General features: G+C 40.3%; 1 protein-coding gene across 1 annotated transcript in view; it reads left to right on the forward strand.

The window, feature by feature from the left end:
• stxbp5l (syntaxin binding protein 5-like) overlaps positions 1-22,699 on the forward strand; it is a 262,054-nt gene that overhangs the window by 180,717 nt on the left and 58,638 nt on the right. Inside the window, exons 14-20 of the mRNA XM_036571863.1 lie at positions 622-662; positions 2,529-2,746; positions 4,266-4,432; positions 5,683-5,808; positions 7,447-7,598; positions 16,065-16,133; positions 20,313-20,378. Coding sequence (XP_036427756.1) covers positions 622-662; positions 2,529-2,746; positions 4,266-4,432; positions 5,683-5,808; positions 7,447-7,598; positions 16,065-16,133; positions 20,313-20,378 — 839 coding nt within the window. The remainder of the gene's footprint in view (positions 1-621; positions 663-2,528; positions 2,747-4,265; positions 4,433-5,682; positions 5,809-7,446; positions 7,599-16,064; positions 16,134-20,312; positions 20,379-22,699) is intronic.

Raw genomic sequence — 22,699 nt, forward strand, 5'->3', positions numbered from 1 at the left:
GGTCTCTGACTTTTGCACAGTCCTATACATAATTATAGAATGAGAATTTTCTACGTTCTAATGTCAAAAAATGACAAAAACATGACGGAACATTTCATAAAATTCAAATCAGAATTATCTCAAAGCGCAAATGTGATGTGAACTGAAAGATTAGAATCACTTTCCACACCGTTTCTCCACTCATTTCTATAAGATACGAGTCAGAAATGATTCAGATTTAACTACACCCTGCACATCAGCTGACAGCTGAAACTTCTAAGTGTTAAGTATGAGGAAGAATATCACCTCATTCTGCACACAAACACATAAACTGGCTGACTGCACACATCCACACGGGCCTCCCTGGTAAAGATCAGCTTATTTCAAACTGTCTATAGATTTTTTTTGTTTTCACATGAAGTCAATAAAGTCTCAGATGTGCGCTCGCGGTCTGCTTTATTGGTAAATGGATCACATTTCGTAACTTTAATTCAATAGTAATATTGACTGTGCTGCATGCTGCTCTCTCCCTCCGCCTCTCGCTCTCTCCTCCTCTCTTTTGCCATCATTCTGACTGTTCTGCACTCACTCGCACTCGTTCACTAACTCTTTGTCCTTCTTCTTTACCTCCACTTTGTGCAGACACGCAGACGGATCGATAAAGTTTTGGGACGCCACAGCCAGTAAGTGCTTTACCCTTTAAAACGTCCAATACGGCCTCTCTCTGTTAGTCAAACGCTACTCTTACGCTTCGTATCAAACCTTTTAAAGCTGTTCTTCTCCTTAAAAACTCATAGCAAACAATATAAGATCACTCCCTTCTTTAACATTTCCTCACAATCCATTTCAGCGCCCTCCTGCTGGATCTCCAGACAGCAACTTTTTAAAAGAGCTAAGCTATTTTAAGAGACGGAGCATTAGTCACTGTGGGCCAGGTGTACGTGCTTGAGAACACTCAAAGTCTTGATAGGGCCTACAATTAACGTTAACTTTACTAAAGTGGTAGCTGGTAGATTTTTTCCCCAATTTTCTCCCCACTTTAGTCACGTCCAGTTCCACCCACTAGTTAGGACTCCCACAGTCACATGATACCACCAGCGCTAGGAGGGTGAAAGCCAGCACAGGCTGTTATGTCAGCTAACAGACACCTGCGCTGACTAACATCGCGCTAGTGATGGGGGGAGAAGGAGGGGCCATCCTACCCACTCAGAGAGCGAGGCCAGTTGTGCTCTCTTGGACTCTCAGCCACAGATGGCTGTAGCATGGTAGCACTTCATTTGAAGGCTGCATGCACAGGGACTTCATAACACATTCATAAGCATTGAATAACATACTTAAAAAGCAACACTTAAGTCAAGACATAAGATTTTCTATGTAGTAAATGGCATTGTTTTGACGTAAGGGGCATTAAAGCAGTGTGACAGACATTTGTCCCATTTATAACACTGTTATGAAGCATACAATTTCATAGAACTGATATGTGGAGCTCTTAACTAGGCCTCTGCTTTATAATTCCCATTTAATGCTTCATAACAGTGTTATAAATGGAACAAATGTCCATCAATTTAGTTTGAGACTTCAGTACAACTCATAAAATGTATTATTTTATCATATGAACACTGATATAAGCTGTTTATAAACACTCGAAACACCCAGCTAATCACGCAAACTGGGTATAGCTCTATCTACTAACTATACAGTGAAGTATAGTGTTTAAAAGGTGCCGTAAAACAGAGGTCAACAAGGTCAGCTCTTTATGAAGCTTGCTATGTGCATGGAGAAATTGTCATGCTAAAACATGAAAGGGTCTTTCTCAAACTGCTCCACAAAGTTAGAAGCCTACAGATCTCTAGATTGTGATACACTGTAGCATTACGATTTCCCTTTACTGGAACTGAGGGGCCCAAATCAAACATTGAAAAACAGCCTCAGACTCATTATTCCTCCTCAGCCAAACTTTACAGTCGGCTCTCGGCATGCGGGCAGGCAGCCTAGCTTCAGACCCCAGTGCTTCCAGTCAATCCCACTGATGCTCAGCATCGCACATGGTGGTCTTAAGTTTGTGTGCATCTGCTCAGCAAGCACAAAGCAATCGTTGAAGGTCCCGATGAACAGTTCTTGTGCTGACTTTGCTTCCAGAGGCAGTTTGGAATTCAGTAATCGAGGCCTTGGTGGTCCTGTTCTGTGAGCTTCTGTGGCCCACTGCTTCACAGATGTTGTGAGATGGTCCTACATGTGTCCACTTCACAATAAAAGCACTTACAGTTGACCAGGGCAGCTCTAGCAGAGCAGAAATTTCATGAACCAACACATATGGCACACTGAATTTTTGCACCATGAAAACAGAAGGGTTGTCCACATACTTTTGGCCATGTAGTGTATGAAAGGTTAAGTTTAGTGATAATACGAATGGTATAATATTTAATATATATTTAGTTGAATGTAAGTTAATGATAGAATCTATAGTCTATCTATCTATAATCTACTGATGAACAATAACAGTGTTTATAAATATTTATAAAGCAGGAATAACCACTTCTCCCCGTCAGTCACGCTGCAGATGCTCTATAAGCTGAAGACGTCAAAGGTGTTTGAGAAGCCGAAGGGCGGAGAGGTGGGCCGCAGTGCGGAGCTGGTGGAGGAAGACCCCTACGCCGTCCAGATGGTCAGCTGGTGCCCTCAGAGCCGCGTCTTCTGCGTGGTGGGAATCAGCGCCCACGTCATCCTGTACCGCTTCAGCAAACACGACGCCAACACCAGCATCACGGTCAGAACATGAGTGTGTGGTGTATGTTTGGAGATTCTTAGAAGCTTTTTTTTGTGTAGTTCTCATTAAAAACATCGATATTCTGAACGTATGTTTGGTTATGCCTTGGTTTTTGTTTTGTTAGAAGCAGACAACACCCTGGACTGTGATTGTACACTGTAGCATAAAGGTTTCCCTGCAGTGGAACTAAGGGGCCCAAAGCAAACAATGAAAACCAGCCCCAGCTTATTATTCCACCTCAGCCAAACTTTACAGTTGGCACTCAGCATGTGGGCAGGTGGCGTTTCTCCTGCATCAACCAAACCTACTGCTCCAGAGAACTTGTTTACACTGCCTCAGTGTCATGACTGTTCATGGTGGTTCTAATAATAAGTCAAAATAATGACTTATTATGTCTGAATAACGGCTAACTTTCTCAATATTGTCACTTGTTATGATAAAATAAAGAGAAAGTGCAGTTGTTTCGAGATTATAAGCCATTATTTTGACATACTACAGTAGTATGCAAAAGTTTAAACACCCCTGGCCGAATGATGTTTTGTTGATTTTCTAAGTCAAAATAAAGTTAACACATCCTCTACAGAGAACGCATTAAATATGGCATTTTTCTGCAAACTTATTGCACAATTTTTATTGTTGTGCTAAGTTTTTATTGGAAAAAATAAAACATTTACTTTTACTGTTTTTTTTTTCAGTATGTTAAAATGATCAAATAAACAGGAATTGTGCACTCAAATGTGCAGAAGTGTTCTCTAGAGGATGTGTTCAACATGTAATATTACAAAGTTTTACAATCGAAAAAATCAGTATTTAATATCATAGTATTTGCTTGTTAAATGGTAAAATTAAATGCTTCATTGTAATAATCTCCTCCCAGTATTTTGCTCTTTGAGAGGGAAACTCTTATAAATGTATATCGCTGTTTTTTTCCAATAAAAATCTGATTTTTTTCATTTTTTTTAAAAAATCTGAATTTTTTCATTTTTTATCTATATGATTTGAGCACAGCAGCTGTCCTTTACATTGTGTGAAGATTCCATCATGAATGGACCAATAGAAGTGCTCCAAATATATTTGGACTAAAATCTCTTCACATTAGCTCCCATTTAAAGTTAAGAACATTTTGCCCTCTCCTGTTACTATGTTTGGAGACACTTGTTTTTTTAATGTTAGTTTAATTTTTTGAATGATATGCAATGAGGCAAAAGAGAGAAACACCCCCCAACACCCACCCACCCTTGATGTTTCTATGGATGCTATTGGACGTTTGCATATACTTAGTAAATCATGACGACTTTTTACCAGCAATTCACAGTAGGTCAAAAAAGTAGATCAGCCCCTTGATTAGTTATCAAAAACCCACATTTGTATTAAAACACTGTGGTGTGGTGAAAAGTGAGGTGTCCCCAAACTTCGGACAGGCAGTGTGTGTTGTTTGTAACTGTAGCTGAAGGAGAGCGTGAGCTGGACGGTACTCATGTATGTGGTCTCTTGGTGTGCTGGTGTTCTCCTCCTCCAGTCTCTGGAGGTGCGTCTGCAGTGTGAGATGGAGGACGTAATCTCCCCGTCGGACACAGAGAACACGGTGTGTGTGACGGACCTGGGCGGTCACTCGCCCCAGCCGCAGCCCTCCAGCCCACGCAGCAGCACGCCGGACAGTGTGAGGGACAGCATCCCCTGCCTCAGGTCAGATACTGCTTCTGCACCGGACACAACAACTCGTTCGACTCCACACCAGCTTTATAACAGTTATGAATCTGAAATTTCAGCAACATTTGATTCGAATTCATTTGATTATGATTATTTGGGAAATGATTCAATGTATCACTAAATTTTAGATTTCAGCAACATTTGATGTAATTTAATTTGATTTGATTCGATTTGATTATGATTCTTTAGTAAATGATTCAGTGCATCACAGAATCTCAAATCTTGGAAACGTTTGATTTGATTTGATTTCATTCACTTCAATTATGATTCTTTAGGAAATAATTCAATCCTTTACAAAATCTCAGATTTCAAGACAATATGATTCAATCTGATTTGATTCAGTTAAATTACAGTTATTTAGGAAATGATTCAGTGCACCACAAATATGTCAAATTTCAGCAACATTTGATTTGATTTGATTTGATTTGATTCAGTCATATTATGATGCTTTAGGAAACGATTCAGTGTATCACTAAATCTCAAATTTCAGCACATTTCAAATCAATATAATTTGAGTATAATTCTTTAGAAGATGAATTATTACATCATTAAATCTGTCATTTTGCCACATAGCAAATACACTGAATACACAAATGGAAGAACGAGAGGAGCTATTTACACAGTGGTTAAATGTAGAATAAATACCATACAATACAATAAATATAGAATACGTACAAAACAATACACCATGCTTGTTTTTTATTTTACATTTGAAAACCCCAAAATTTTAATTAAATAAAAAATCGACTGAATTGAATATTATTCTGTCACACTTTATTTGGATGGTCACCTATAGATGGTCGACAGATCATTAACAAACTTTCTGGTGATGGTCAGTGGATTAACAACAACATTATGGTTAGGGTTAGGAGTAGATGTAGGTTTTGCCCTGAGATTAAAGTTAGGGTTAGGTTTAGGGCTAGGAATTGATTTAATAAACTCTTTCACACTGAATGTTGCTTTTAATGGATATTTAGTTGAATATTACTTATATCACTGAGCATTTACAAAGCATCTACAGTGGACCATCCAAATAAAGCATTACCTCTTATTCTAATCAACTTTCCAAAGTTGGTCCATTTGAATCGGGATTTGTTCAGTTTAGCAGGCTGGCAAAGAACTGAGATCGAGAACAAGCCTTGAATAGATGGAAGTTCCAGGTAAAGCAGACACGTGTTGGTAAACTTGGTTGTGTTTTATGAATATAAATGCTGGTTTTCTCTCAGGGTAAAGGACCGTGTGATACGGATGCCCCCCGGTTACCAGGCGGAGCTTGTGGTGCAGTTGTTATGGGTGGATGGAGAGCCGCCTCAGCAAATCACCAGCCTGGATTTAAACTCCGCCTATGGACTGTGAGTGGCCCCTCATTAGATTTCCCATGAGTTTCTTGGTGCGTTCAAATGTTTCTTGTTCCCTCATAAAGTCAGAACAATGTGACATCATCAAATTGTAACTACCAGTTGTCTAAATTTGGGTCGACTAACGAAATTATCAAGTAAACAGTACATCTGTCCGCTGGAATAGACGAGTAGTGAATGTCACATAGAGTGTGTGATTTTACTTCAACTCTTTATGCATTTCTGTTTTCACCGCATATTCAAAACCAAGAAATGAAGCTTTCGGTTCTTGTTTTAATTTTTACCGCGTTCTACAAAAGTAAATCCCTACTAACAAACTTGCTGGCCTGTGCAACGCCAGGCTCAGGAAGGATGCTGGAGGCAGGAAAAACATCTACAGCAGCCATTTTAACTTTACTTTCACTCCAAACAAACAAAAACAACTCAAATCAAAAGCCAGACACTTTACAGTGGCTTCAAAACTGGACTTTTCAGGCCTTTTTCCCCACTTGAACTTTTCAGCTCGTCAGTCTTTCTTGCTGCCTGTCCCTCTGTCTCTCTCTGTTCACTCTCCGCTTGTTTCTCCGCCTCTCCATCACCGCCCCGCTCCCCAGCTCGGCTGCCTGGTTCGAACATCAGGTGTAGTCTAGCGGCCTCGCTGCGGAACAGGAGGCAGTAGTTGTCGTTCCCCTCCTCTTTGGCGGCTGACATCCTCATCCCGCCATCACTCGCATCCCTTGGCGGTGTTTGGGGTTCGGGCCCTGCCCTCCTGCCGGCTCTCGTGGCGGTCATCAGGGCCTGGGGGACGGGTGCACGGCATGCTTGTCAGTTGACACTTTGACATTGCTTCAAAAAAGAGCCGTTCATTCTGGGAAACTTTCAGCCTGAAGGAAAGAACTGAAGTGTTACATTTTTAAGGAAAGAGGCAAAACAACTTGAAAGGTTATATAGCATGTTATATAGCTAACTAGCACAATGACTAATCCTGCTGAAACTTAATGAGTCTTAGGAGAATGTGATCTGTATCTTACTAAAACTTCAGCTGCATTAGCTGATAATTTTAGCTATGATAGCTAACATATTTGCTATAAAAGCTTTTTTTTTTGCTAGCCAACCTGTTTTAAGTTGTTTTGCCTTTTTATTTTAAACAGCACATTTACTGCATGTAGCGCTTCATTCCGTCCATCAGACTGAAAGCACTTCTATAATGAAAGACTTGCTATTTGAAGTACATTTGAAAGACTTGCTACCTTGAAGCTGATGCTGCCGCGAGCTGCAGGGGAACAATATTGCGCTAATGACTGTGCATGACTTCAGCAAGTCACACACTGAAACAGTCAGGCTGAAATTTCACGAGTCGTAAGTCTCAAGTCTGAGTCGAGTTGCGAGTCAGTCAATAATGCAATGTCTGAGTGACTGGAAGAGAAAAGAATTCGCTAAATTTTAGTTGGTTCCAGCTGCGAGTGTTAGCAGAACACAGTTTGAGTTCCCTTCGGTCTTGTTGAGCCCCGAAAAACCATAAAACTGGAACCTTCATTACTGGTTCAACGGCCCCTGGAGAAGAGTTCTAGTTTTGTGGTGCCAAATGTTCCGGACCTTGCACTGGAGTAATGGCCGCACTGATGACTCACCTGTTTGTGTGTTTGTGTGCAGTCTGGCTGTAGGTAACTGTAACGGTCTGGCGGTGGTGGATTATCTACAGAAGACAGTGATCCTGTGTATGAGCACCGTGGAGCTTTACGGCTCAGCCGATCCCTTCCAGCGCCTCACACGTTCTCCGCGCAAGAACCGCCAGTCCACATCAGGTACACACACACACACACACACACACACACACACACACACACACACACACACACACTAGAGGTCTGCATGGGCATAAAAGTGAAACCCAAACCCGACCTGTTTCTGCAACTTTAAGACCCGGCCCAACCCAACCCGACCCGGCCCAACTCGGCCCGACTCGGCCCAACTATTGGTGCTAAATTTGGAAACTCAACCCAACCCGTGCCAATTTGTTGTCAAGCTACATCCTAATTTAATTTCAGTGGCAAGTTCTGCCGAATGCACATGGTGCATGACGGTTGCGGCGCAGTGAATCTGCAGAACTGTCCTGCAGAATTGTTGACAGTGAAGATTTGGAGGGAAGACGTTTGATTGGATAAAAGTTCAATCCAAAAGTCTGAGTGGCGCTCGAGTGTGAGTCGAGTCACAAGTCAGTTAAGAGGGCATCTGAATGGAGTCATGAGTCAATTAAGTCATGGGATGAGTCAGTTAGCTGTGAATCAGAGTCCATCAGAGTCCATCCAATCAAAGTCCAAATTTAGTCGCAAGTCAGTAAAGCATGAATCCAAATTGAGTCTTAAGTCAGTTAAGCATGAGTCCGAGACAAACTCATGAGTCAGTAAAGCCTAAGTTTGTGTTGAGTAATGAGTCAGTTAAGCATGAGTCTGAGTCGAGTCACAAGTCAGTTAAGCGAGCATCCAAGTCGCAAGTCAGTCAAGTGAGCGCCCGAGTGAAGTTACAAGCACTCAAGTCAAGTCACAAGTGCGAGTCCGTGTCAAATCACGAGTGAGTTGCACAAGTCCAAGTTGAGTTGTGAGTCAGGTCATCACGAGTCCGAGTCGAGTCATGAGTCAGTTAAGCGCGAGTCCGAGTCGAGTCATGAATCAGTTAAGCGTGAGTCCAACTCGAGTCATGAGTCAGCTAAGCGCAAATCCAGGTCAAGTCATGAGCCAGTTAAGCGCAAGTCCAAGTCAGGTCGTGTTTCAGTTGAGCACGAGTCCGAGTTGAGTCATGAGTCAGTTAAGCGCAAATCCAAGTCAAGTCGTGAGTCAGTTAAGCATGCATCCGATTCGAGTCATGAGTCAATATAACCCCCGTGTCACATGCCAGTTAAGTATGAATCAGTTTCAAGTTGCGAGTCAGTTCAGCATGAATCTGAGTCAAGTAATGATTCAGTTAAGCAAGTGTCCGAGTCAAAAACTACTACTTAAAAAAATCTGCTACTTAAAAAAACACTCATTAGCAAACCGGACCTGAGCCCGATGTTGTACGTCAAAAAACACCAAGAAACCCCCGAAACCCCGTATTTTGCCGGACCCCGGTGGGCTCAGGTCGAGTAGCAGACCTCTAACACACAGACACGCTCCACACCATCATGAGCAGACATATGTAGCGACTCTCTCACTCTGTCACTCCAGCTCTGGTCTCTCTGCTTTCTGTCAATCTTCTGTCTCTCTCTCTCTCTCTCTTTCACTCTCTCTCTGTCGCACGCCCACACAATTTACACACACTCTCTCTCTCTGACTGCATGAGACAGGCTGCACTTATGGTTCTGCATTCTCTGCATGTTGTCCTTTTTGACATCTCTGTCGGCCTTCGCTTCAGCATGACAGACCCCACACACACACACACACACACACACACACACACACACACACTGCTACTAATCCCCCCATTCCCTCTTTCCCCAACCGCCCCCATCACACACACAGACACACATAAAAATGCATTTAAACTCGCTCAAATCTCCGACAACACTTGCACACGTAGTAGACTTGGGCAGTAATCGAATTTTTCACCGATGCTGATGTTTCATTGACATTTTAGAATTGTGGTAGATATGAGTGATTATACAATTTTTCACATTTTTTTGGTATCAATGCCATTTCTTAAAACTGTACACACAGTAGACCTGGGCGATAATAATTTTGTTCAGCAATATTGATCATTTCTCATATCTAATTTCTCGTATCATTATTTCTCTTATATAATTGTACACACAGTAGACCTGAACAACAATAAAGGTTGTCACTGGTATAAACATATCGCTGCTGTCGGAAGCAAACCTCATATCTCCAAAATGGTAACTTTACAGGAGAAGGAAAAAACATACCTTACTTTTAATGTAAGTCAATGGAACCAGACGTTTTTCCAAGTCATTTTGGGTCGTTTCTTTTAGTCCATTCATCATGAAATTTGCACACAATATAAAAAGCAACAGGCGTTTTCAAATTATGTCAAAAGGTGAAAAATGACACAAATTGAGGTATGAGCTTTTGTTTAAACAGCAGCGATTTATTACATCAAGCTCATTTTTTTAGAATTTTACACACAGAATTTAGAATTGTATAATTTTTTTGAATTTTACACACAATTCAAAATTTTAGAACTTTTTAGAATTTTACACACAGAATTTAGAATGTTAGAATTTTTTAGAATTTTACACAGAATTTAGAATTTTACCATTTTTTGAATTTTAGACAAAGAATTTAGAATTTTTAGAATTTTACGCATGCTACACCTAAAAATTATGGTTCATCAAGGGTTCTTTAGTAAAGTAAATGGTTCTATATAGAACCATGAACACTCAAAGAGCCATTTGCATGATTTAAGGGTTCTTTGCATCATGAAAGTTTCTTCAGATTGATAGAAAATGTGCTGTAGATGGTTCTATATAGAAACTTGTTTTGAAAATGGTTCTATATAGCATGAAAAAGGGTTCTTCTATAATTACAAGCTTAACATCATAAGAATAGAAGAACCCTTGTTGGTGCTATATAGAAACCTTTTCAAAAGGTTTCTGTTAGAAACATCTACAGCACATTCTCCATCAAACTGAAGAATCTTTCACAATGCAAAGAACTGTTCATTGTTCTATATAGAACCATTTTCTTAACTAAAGAACCCTTGAAGAACCATCATTTTTAAGTGTGTAGAACTAAGAAATAATCTAATTTTCGCCAACATTAGTGTTTTGAATTGTATATATAGTAGACCCTGAATTTATGGTAGACCTAGATTTTTCACTGACATTAATGTTCATTTTTCAGGTTCATTACTTTGTAGAATTGTGTCCAGAGCAGATTTTTTCACCTAAATTGATATTGAGTTTATCATATTAACCACGTAACTTAGAATTGTTCACACAGTAGATCCCAGACAACAGTCAAATTCATCTTTTAAAATTGACATTTTATTTATCATTTTAACATATTTTTTAGAATCAAATACTAGTTGGTAATCAAATTTTTCACCAATCAGTAATAATAACATTTCATTTAGTGTATTTATGTCATTTATTTTAATTTTACGTATTCATCTTTTTTACTACAGTACAATTCTGACATTTATCATTTCAACATTTTTTAGTATCGTACACTGAGCAGTAATCAGTTTCATTTTTCATATCAACGTCAGTTTTTTAGAATTGTACACCAACAATAACTACATTTTCACTGCTTTCTATAATGAATTTATCACACTGTTGTTATTATTTCTTAGAACTGTATAAATAGTAGACCTGGCTGATTATCTAATTGATATTTTGATAATCAATATCGATGCTTTATTAATTGCATTGGCATTATTTTCAGAATTGTTTGATAGACATTGGCACTAATCGAATTTTTTACTGATATTGATATTCATTTTTCATATTCTAATTACTTTTTAGCATTGCATCCAAACATTTTCACCTTATTTGACTTTTTATTTATTATATCAACCTTTTTTTTAGAACTCTATGCTTTAAGATAGATCTAAGCAAAGATCAAATATCTTATGGATATTGAGGCTTAATTTATTTTATGAATTTTATTTGTTGTTTTTATTTATATTCTTTTAGTTTTGCCGCAGCTTCGTTGCTAATATTATTTGAAAAAAACTGTTTACAATAATTATGATTACTTGCTGCTTGTTTGAATGCAACAACAGTAATTAATGCTGTTTTTTTACCTCATAATTATTGGCAGATTTTTCATAATTTTGCTAATAAAAAATATCTCAGTAATTTTTGTCCATATCAACCATCTCTAAGGCACAGAGTGCAGGACATGAAAAACTGAATCTTTCTCGCTGTCGGCTTCATCAAAAAGGGGCATGTGGAGCCGTGCCGGCTTCAAAGCCGCTCCGCTGGGCCTCATTCAGGCCGCGTCTTTAGAAAGAGGACTGCGGAGATGGACAGAAGGGTCAGTCAGGGCAGACGGGTGGCCGGTTTGATCCGCTGATTATGAAAGCTCGTAAAAAGAGGCAGTTTCTTAGCCCTCACACCAACACGCTCCGCTTTTCAGTCAGCAGAGGAAGAAAGAAACAGAAGCAGATACTCTAAAGACAGCATGAAGTTTAGTCTGGTGTTCTTAAGCTTATGGACAAGGAGCACAAAACATCCAGTCATCTCTCCGCTGACCATTTGCTTTGGTCAAGCGCATAAGCAGAGCGAAGGGGTGGCTGACGTTGGCAGTGCCCTCCCTCTGGCCTCCACAGTTAAACAAAATGAGACCGTCAGCTGCCCCTTTTTCCCTCAAAATGAATAGCACCCCTTCTGATGAGCTCTAAATGCTGAATATGCTGCTGTGCAAAACCTGTGCAAACTTAAAATTGTCCCTGCAGGGCAGCACAGTTTGGTTGCCTCTGTTCTAAATAAAAAAAGGCCCCATCCAACACCTTTGGGACGAACTAGAGCAGAGATTGTGAGCCAGGCCCTCTCGTCCAACATCAGTGTCTGACCTTACTAATGCTCTTCTGGATGAATGGACAGAAATTCCCACAGACTCTCTCCAACATCTTGTAGAAGCTTCCCAGAAGAGTGGAAGCTGTTAGAGCTGCAAAGGGGGACCAGCTCCATATTAATGCCTATGGATTTAGAATGGGATGTCATAAAAGCTCCTGTAGGTGTAATGTGTAGACGTCTCAATACTTTTGTCCATATAGCGTATGTTATAACAAAATGTCCACATTATAGAATGTAGAATGATACTAATATCAAGATGGCACACTTTGAGAATCTGGGTTCATAGAAAACCTTATACGGTGCCACCTTTAGGCACCAGAATGTAACTACAGCAGTATTTAAGATGAAACGGCGAAATTTGTTGACACCTGATTCAAAGTGCTGCAGCATTTAAAGTAGGATGGAAAATTAGAAAAGGGCAGTTATAGATTAAAGATAGACATTTCAGAAGGCCTTACATGTTTTACCTGAAGCTTGTGAGAGACATATTAGCATATAGTTTACCTGGAGTAGTTTCACAGTGACTCTTTCAGTAGTGAGGCTACAATAGAGCTGCCAACAACCCACTGATTGTATTCAGTCAGTGATAGATCTAGAACTTCCAGAGGGCTTAAAGTGACTATTTTTCTCATAGCATTGGTCCCACCAATCAAAACATGACTGATTCCTCAGTCACTTTGTGATTGTGCTAATAGTTAATCTAACCTGTTAGGACTTGTCTTCAGCTCCTGAAGTCCTACCAATAGGAGAGCTTAGTAATATCTGCCTAGAAACCACAGAGAAAAACAATTCCTGATTGGCCAATTTTCCGCTGGGCATTTCAAGAATTTAACCCTTTTGTTTCCATCCTACACTTAACAATGAAACAAGAGCAGTGCAGCCGTACCTGTAGAGTTTAAATACAAGCACGATTTTATTGAATAAAAATCAGCAAAGTTAAACACATGCATTTCTTAGCTCACAGAAATCATTAGGCCTCCTCTAAAGGCTTTGAAGGCCCTGAAGGCTCCCCACTGCATTTTACCCCACGTTAGGTTGTGTGCAGGGCATCGCTGGAGGGGTAACTTTGTAAGAGAAGCAACTTTCTTTAATTTAACAAAGGTTTTTTTTTTTAATTAGTCCACTTAACACAAAATACACAATATGAATGACAGATGCCATTTTCAATTGGCGTAAATATGTGTTTTTAAAATGAGAGCAACAATGTCAAGTTTAGGTTTCACTAAAAGTACCAAAGCGCTGAAGTTCTAATGGAAATAGTGACACATTCTTATCTGGAAATAGGAATAAAATTAAAGAAAATAAAGAAAAACAGTGCAGCCTTCATCCTTTTCACGTTAGGACATTAGAAACTGTAAGGATCCCTCGTTCATGCCACGCGCTTCTGCATGCGCTGCTCTTATAGCTGTTTACTCATGTCTATCTCACTGTGGAGCCGAACAGAGAGAGATGTGCTGTTGTGGACAGATGTAATGTGTTTTTTTCTGTTTTTGAGCGTTTAAAAATGTGTTTGTTTGTTTGTTTGTTTCACTGTAACCCTGTTTACACCTGGACCTGAAATGGCCTGAAACCTGGTCATTTCACGCAACTTGTGTCTTTCACACAACTTGTGTCTTTGATTGTATTCCGATAAGATTTCAAACGAACATTGATATTGATAAATACATTGACTTTGGTAAATGCCTACAGTTAGTCAGATTGAAAACCACACAATATGCAAATAAGCTCATGAAAGGACACCCAATCACCTGCATTCTTCTTCATTTAAGGTTTTTCCTGTTCTATGAAGAAGATACCTGCTGTTGCGAAAATCAGTTTTGCATGCATTAAATGAAGAGGAAGGCGGCAACTTCTGCAGTCAGGGTTTACAAGAGGTCATGGCCATTATGATGTAGCAAGACAGTAAATGACAATTAGGGTGACGTGAATATGAACTAAACTAGGGCTTTATTTAAGCTCGATAGGTGGTGGACAGGCCAGCGGAAAGGTCACTAAACTTGAACTTGACCACATCAGTGACTGGACAGTAGCTCTGGTCCTGTGAAAGGACAGCGTGCCTCTTTTAAATGCCTCTTGGGTACTTTTATGTGTTTTTATGTGGGAAATAGCCAGTGGCAAATCATGACTGTTAGAGCTAGGCTTTCAGTTTGGGCCATAAATGTCAAAACTTGACAATAAAAGTCCACCTCTAATGGGCTTCTGAGTGGTCAGAGCGCAGGCCCTATCATCAGAAGATTGCATGTTCCATCCCCACCCATCATGGCCAGGAGTGCAAGAGAGCACAATTGGCCTCACTCTCTCTGGGTGGGTAGGATGGCCCTCTCTCTCCTCCCATCTCTTAGTGCGATGCTAGGCAGCGCAGGCGTCTGTTAGCTGACATAACAGAACTGGTGGTTAGCGTTCTCCTCCAAGCACATTCAGCTGTCTATTGACGTTGTATTAGTGGCAGTTCAGAAAGATGCCTCAGAGGAAGCTTGTGTTTTGCCTTTGCCCACCTAGTGCTGGTGGTATCATGTGATTGGAGAGTCCTAACTAGTGGGTGGAATTGGATATGACTAAATTGGGGAGAAAACTGAAAAATATTCATCTCTATTATAATTTCTGCTAGCACCCCTATAGGATTTCTAATAGTATGTTAGTAGTAAGCTAATGCTGGTGCACATAAACATGGAAGCTTGTAAAAGATGTTCCATATCGCTGTTGTCGGAAGAAAACCTTGTATCTCCATTTTTGTCATTTTTCAGTTTTTGACATAATTTGAAAGTACCTGTTGCTCTTTACAATGTATGTAAATTCATACATTCAGTCATGACGAATGGACCAAAAGAAACGGTTTAAAATTACTTGGAAAAACTCTGGTTCCATTGACTTACATAAAACGTAAGGTAGGTTTTTTCCTTCTCTTGTAAAGTTACCATTTTAGAGATACATGGTTTTCTTCCAACAACAGCGGTATGTTTTGTTTGAAGCTAGTAACAGACGTTAACATTTTAGTTTTACAGTGACTTTTTCAGTAAATGGTTCTGTCATAGTGTTGCCGCCACTGTTTTCCATTCCTAACAACTAACTGAAACCTGCTTAGACTAGAGCTTGTATTCACAGTCAGTATCTAGAACTTCCAGCAGGCCCTTTTCTCAGAAAATTGGTCCCACACATTGTAAATTAAAATCTGATTGGTTGGTTCCACTTTCAATTTCTAATTATGTTGGTGGGTAATAAACCGAGCAAGACGGTCAGTTCAGCTCTTGAAGTCCTAAACAATGCGAGAGCTTGCTTTGGCCGCATATACTTAGACATGTACACCTGACGGTTCCCTACTAATAATCTCTATCCATATATAGTCCTGATACTTAAGATGCAGGTGTAAACGAGGCATTTATTTCTTGCTCGGTTGAGTTTTGTTCACTTATTGCGTATATTATTGATTGGGAAAGTAAAGGCGAATGTCGTCCACTGTAGATCAGTGCGAGAGTCCACAGGTTAGCCAAAGTCAGGGTCAGTTTTTTTTTATTCTGTTACTTCACATTCTTTTCCAAAGATGTCCTCACATTCTTCCCTTCCCCCAGTTCCTTTTCTTTTTCTCCCTCACCCACTCACTGAACACTGAACTTGGTCTTGCCTTGCGGTCACACTCCTCTTTTTTCACCCGGAGCCTGTTTTGTTCTTCTTCTCTCTCTCCCTCCTCTCTCTCTCCCTCTCTCTCTCTCTCTCTCTCTCTGGTGGGTGGCGATGCTTGGGCATGGGTGCGCTGTTGCAGACTTTTGCATGCGTGGCCTGTCTAACTTTTATTCCGATTCAAAGAAAAGGATCCGTACCTCCTACCAGAGTAAGTCCCGTCTCCAGGGAGAAGCCGATGGGGCGGGTGGGTGGGACCCAGTGGCCAAAGGTGGGGTTGGGGTGACTTGAAATGCTTGGATGTTGATTGGTTGATGACTTCAGCATGAGTCATTGATTAGTAGTAGTAGTACCCACAAACCCACATTAAGAGCTTCCTGCTTTTGATGATGGAAGGAAGTGGTCCACATTGGCGAACTAGGACTCGCTATGTTGTTGAAAATAAACGTACCAATATGGGTTCTTTGGAGCCATGAAGAACCACATTTGGTGCCCCGTTAAACCTTTCAGTGGATGGACACTCCAACATTGAGCGCTTCAGCGTTTTTCAACCTAAACTCAAACAACAGACCTGAAACTTGCTCAGGATAGAAGTGCAGGCCAAAGTATTAGAATGAACCTGTTTTCTGTTCTTGCATAAATTCAGAGAAACAAGTCTAAATTGTCATCTATAATAATCAACCGTATGTTATAGAGGCCAACCTAAAGATTAGGCTGGAAAACGCTGTCGTATTCCTTCAAAGAACCATCCATTAAAAGGTTCTTTAGGCAACCAATGGTGGTACTTCTATCACATCACTATAGAGTATATTTTCGTTCAGTAAATATATAGACAAATTGTTTTTGAGTGACGCCACTTTGAGTTCCCTGAAGAATCGAGTTTGAAAAATAGATCCGTGAGTGTGCGAGAACCTTTTAAAGGTGTAAACAACGTTACACAATGCAAAGGGTTAACAATTTAGTTTCTCCTAGAACCTTTAAGGTGGTTCTTTAAACTTTAAAAAGGGTTTTTTGCACATCGTATTTGCAAAAATGATTCTCTGGAGAACCATACACTGAAAGGTTCTTTAGGAAACCAAAGGTGTTGCTTGAAATTACCCTTTTTAGCACCTTTGTATTTAAGAATGTAGTTTGCCCAGCAAATGTAAGAACTTGTAATCATTGATTGTCCAAAGACAACATCTAATTCTGACCCACTGGTTGGACGGCTGGTCTTAGAGGGTTAATCTAGTGATGAGTCTTTCTTTACAGTCTTCAAAAATAAAGGTACCATAGAGGGTTCTTTACCATAGAACAGAGGTCATGAATTTCACACTTTTCTCTAGTTTCCGGTCCTTGGTTTTGTTATTACTGGTAGGTATGACACTATGTTGCCAATCAGCTGCATCATTAGTTCAATTAACTACCAGTGAAAACAAAATCCAGGACTGGAAACTGGACCCAGCATCTAGAGTTGAAGACCAGCTGCCTAAAGAGACACACTTTTGGTTCCCTGAAGAATATTTCCATGGATGGTTCTTTACAGAATAAGTTCTTTAAATGAGACGTACAAGCGTCAAGATCAACATCATGTGAAAGGTTCGATACTTTTTACGTTCTTCCGCAGAACCATACTTTCAAGCCAAGAACCCATTGGAAACCGTTCTGTTTGAGAAAGTATGGAACGTTTACATTATGTGGGGCGTTCTTTAAATGTTAACTAGGTTCTTTAAATCCACTCTGGTTTACCAAAAGAACCGCTGAAATGCTCGACAGGGGACCAAAAGCTGTTGCCGAGTCTTTCCAAAGAAACCTTCGGCAGCTTTTGTTGTGAAGAGTGCAGAGTGGGCGAAGAAACATCCAGGCATTTCATACTCTTCTCCGAACGTCTGTCCTGGTCTGCGCTTTGGTAGAGTGACCAATCAGGGTTCAGCAACTGTCCCGGCAGTCAGTGTTTGGACGGAAGATGGAAATGTTCAGTAGTCAGTAGCGTAAAACCACAGCTTAGCACTTTCTGAAAGTATTAAAGTGCTGAAGAGTCACAAATTCTTAATATCTAGAAAAACTTCATTTCTCACTTGATTGAGCTCTTAAAGTTGGCACAAATGTATAAATCTACACTAAAGGGCCTTGAGTTCTCGCAGACCCAAGGTCTCTTTTATCAAGATAATTCATTCCGCTGTGGTCAGCATAGCCTCCAAACCAACGGTGGAAAAAAGCCCTATATCTGTCTGAAGATGAGGCGAAAAGTTTCCGGGTGAAGAAATTTGGGGTTTTTTTTCAGCATGAACTAATGCTTGCGGAAGGGACTTACTCCAGTGTCCCCTTTAAAATCACCTTTTCCTTGACCCTGATTGAGGTGGCTGCATTGGTTCTCTGGTTCTCCGTGCTTGTGACTAAATGAGGTTTGCACTGCATACATTCGCATGGATTAGAATGTTATAATACACTCATGCATTAATTCAAGAGTTTCCAGTCCTGGAATTCACTCCCTCTCTCTTCTGCTGTCTCCCTATCACTCCCTCTCTCTCTCTCTCTCTCTCTCTCTCCCTCTCTCTCTCAGACACAAACACATTAAGTGATTGATGTGGATGCAGTGCAGGCCTCATCATATTTGTGCAGATGGGGCCTAGAATATGATCAATATGAGTGTTTACTCACAGACACGCTGGTTCTTCGGTGATGTGGATGTGCTGAGCTATTTCTGGAGCGCTTATGCTTTATCGCTTTCAGTGACTCTGCAGAAATTCACATTAAACAGTGGCAGCTGTGCTGTTTTACTACTGAACAGGTGCCCGATGGCTACGTCCTTTTGTAGCCTCCTTTTAAAGCCGTACTGGATTTTGTTGCTGTGATACAAACCCTCATATTTCCATGTTCACCTTTCTATTATTGTATTATGCCATTTAAGTCCAGCTGCCCTTTACATTATGTGATTATTTCAGGATGAATGGACGAATACAAATGGATCAAAATTGCCGTGAATGAAGCTGCATTGCATTAAAGGGCCCGTATTATGGAAAAAAAATTATGGAGTTCACTTTTTTTGATGTAATGGAAACACAGTTAATATTCCGAAATGAACGCCAGCCTAAATGTGGAAAAACAGCTTTTAATGTTTTGTGATGTCACAAAACTCATTTACATATATCTATCCAGTTTATACAGTCTATATATATATATAAGCCACAAATCATCCTATTTTGAATTCTCTGTTTTTGTGATGTCACAAACTCATTTACATATATCCACCCAGTTCATACAGTCTATACACAGGCTAAGCCGCAAATCAGCCTATTTTGAATTCTGTTTTTTTGTGATGTCACAAACTCATTTACATATATCTATCCAGTTGATACAGTCCATATACAGGCTAAGCCGCAAATCAGCCTATTTTGAATTCTCTGTTTTTGTGATGTCACAAACTCATTTACATATATCCACCTCGTTTATATAGTCTATTTACAGGCTAAGCGGCAAATCAGCCTATTTTGAATTCACTGTGTCTGTGATGTCACAAACTCATTTACATTTATCCACCCAGTTCATACAGTCTATACACAGGCTAAGCCACAATTTAACCTATTTTGAATTCACAGTTTTTTGTGATGTCACAAACTCATTTACATATATTTATGCAGTTTATACACTCTATATATACTAAGCTGCATATATCCATCTCGTTTATATAGTCCATATACAGGCTAAGCCACAAATCAGCCTAATTTGAAGTCATTTCAGACACTTGTTTTTGTGATGACACAGTTATATACAGGCTATATACAGGCTAAGCTGCAAAAACAGCCCATTTTGAAATTGCTGTTTTTGTGATGTCACATGTACCAATATCCACCTATTTAGGCAACAGCAGTTAATCCCCGCCCATTCATGCTGGAGTTCATTCATGAGGGATGTTTCAGCCCAGCTTTTTGATTGAGCCAGCCAATCAGAATGTAGGTTATTTAAATATTTTAGTCATAAATAATAATAAGTCATAATAAATAAAACAGCCAGTTTAATTCTAAGCGAGATAGAAATGTTGGAAAATCATGTAAAAATGATTTTTTTTGTTTTTGTTTTTCATAAAACTATGTGGATTCACCAGTTAAGAATGTTTTTCCTTCTCCTAGAGATTTACTATTCCATAAACGTGAGGTTTTGGTTATGACAGCAACAATTTCTTATAATAGTAGGCAATAAAAGTGCCATTTCTTGTCGCTGAGGTCAAAAACAAAAAGCCGAAAATGTCTGTGTTTACTCCAGAATAATCCTAAGCACATCACACTGCGCTGTTTGCCATGGCTGTTATGACGCTTTCTGATATTGTTCGTATTTGGATGAAATAAGTTCTTATTTTTGTCTGCTTCCTTTTCCTGTTTCGCGTTCTCCACTCTCTGATTGGCTGCGGCAGGCCTTACGGAACTTTCAGACAACCAGGTGTCTCTGGACCTGGAGAGGAGCAAGTCACCCACCTCAGGTAACCACATCTCCTAAGCCACTCCTAATTTATTAATATACAAGCCCCACCCATTCCGTTAACATACAAGCCCCACCCACTTCATCAACATACTGCCCCTTACTGACGACATCTGCTTCCTCTTGCACAGCAACTGGCCTATCCGTACCCCATATCCACAAATGTGCTCATAGCAACTGTTGCTAGGTTGGACAAGCTTTACTGATCGATGGTAAAAGTCTCATTTAACCTAATGAGAACATCGCTAGCGTTCGGTAAGTTTGTCCAATCTAGAAACAGTAGCTACAATAAAGTCCATTTGTGGGAGGGGTCTGGATAAGTCATTTAGAATAAGAAGTTGAGTAGAATTGTCGCATCGTGTTGCTTGTAGGCAACATTAATATTCAAGCAATTTCTCCTAAGAAAACTAACTTGGATAAAAAACTGAATGTTAAAAAAAATTAACTTTCGCATTCCAACAGATGTGAATTATATTTTTTGATGGATGAAAAATGATGACAAATGGATTTTCTGAGCAAAATAAACAGACAATGGGTTTGTTGCCCTGAGGCAACATCATGCAATGGAGTGTAAAATTGTGTATTATGCACGTTAACATTATAATTAAGTGATAATATTGGCTACACACTGCCATTTGTTCTACAGTCACATAATAACTAACAGAATGCAACAGGTAGGCGTATTCATCCAGCTCAGATAGCCACACCCCTTTATTGTAAAACATATAACAGCTGCGTTTGTGCTGTAGCTCCTCCCACTCCTCTTCTACTCCAATGGTAGCAGCCCTTCAGTGCTAAACGCTAATCACCGCTAGCTCCTTTTCTCCTACAGCTCTTTCCTTCTGCTTCCAGTAGATCCTCGTTCCTCAGCATTCACTCCTTCCCCTCATTCTGCCACACTCTCACTCTCTCTTCACTCTCCAGGATGTGATGATGGTTTCTGCTTTCAGATAAAGTTTGTTATGTTTTGATTTGGTTTTATTATTAATTATTTTCACAGAAGTAAAGGTTTGTGGTGAAAACTGAAATTTCAGTTTCCTTAGCCAGTCTCTCTCTCTCTTCTCTCTCTCTCTCTCTCTCTCTCTCTCTCTCTCTCTCTCTCTCTGTCTCTCTGTCTCTCTCTCTTTCTTTCTCTCTCTCTCTCTCTCTCTCTCTCTCTGTCTCTCTGTCTCTCTCTCTTTCTTTCTCTCTCTCTCTCTCTCTCTCTCTCTTGCTGTATTGCAAAATGCTTTTGTAGCAGTCACGGCTTTGCTGTATTTTCTCTCTGTACTCTGTGTGGTTTGAAGATTGAAAGGCAGGCCATTTGGGAGCTCTATGGCCTCCAGCTAATGGTCAAAGACAGCACAGAGAAGTTGGCTACAATATTCTGGCCTTGAATAGAGTTGCTGCTTTATTTTTCTACCTGTGTGTGTGTGTGTGTGTGTGTGTGTGTGTGTGTGTGTGCATTTTCAGGATAAAAGTGGTAAATAAATTATTGTTGCATATACACCAACCAGCTATAACATTAAACCACCTCCTTGTTTCATTGTCCATTTTATCAGCTCCACTTACTGTATAGGTGCACTTTGTAGTTCTACAGTTACAGACTGTAGTCCATCTGTTTCTCTGCACACCTTGTTACCCTGTTCTTCAGTGGTCAGGACCCACACAGAGCATGTACTATTTGAGTGGTGGATCATTCTCAGCACTGCAGTGGCACTGACGTGGTGGTGGTGCGTTAGTGTGTACAGAGTGCTCCTATGTGGTCAGTGTACTTGATGGCCATTTTGACTGGAAATGAATGAATGGTGGTCTTTGACTTTTGCACAGAGAGACAGAGATGAATGTTTCTCTGGGACATTGACCATGCTTAAGGTCCAGCCAAGAAATGTGTGTGCGTGTGTGTAGTATGTGTGCACGTGTGGGTGTGCGTGTGTGTGTGTGCGTGTGTGGGTGGGTGTGTGTGTGTGTGTGTGTGTGCGTGTGTGTGTGTGGGTGTGTGTGTGTGCGTGTGTGTGTGTGCATGCGTGTGTGCGTGTGTGTGTGCGTGTGTGTGTGTGTGCACGTGTGGGTGTGCGTGTGTGTGTGTGTGTGTGTGTGTGTGGGTGTGCGTGTGTGTGTGCGTGTGTGTGTGTGTGTGTGCATGTATGTGTGTGTGTGTGTGTGTGTGTGCGCGTGTGGGTGTGCGTGTGTATGTGTGTGTGTGTGTGTGTGTGTGTGTGTAGTGTGTGTGCATACATACGTATCTCTTCATGTGCTTGTGTGTTACAAATGCACAGTATGTATTATTTGTTAATCATTATTGCAATACTGACCTTTGCAATACTGATATCACAGAAGACC

The sequence above is a fragment of the Colossoma macropomum genome, unplaced genomic scaffold (genome assembly GCF_904425465.1).
Source record: "Colossoma macropomum unplaced genomic scaffold, Colossoma_macropomum, whole genome shotgun sequence".
NCBI lineage: Eukaryota > Metazoa > Chordata > Actinopteri > Characiformes > Serrasalmidae > Colossoma > Colossoma macropomum.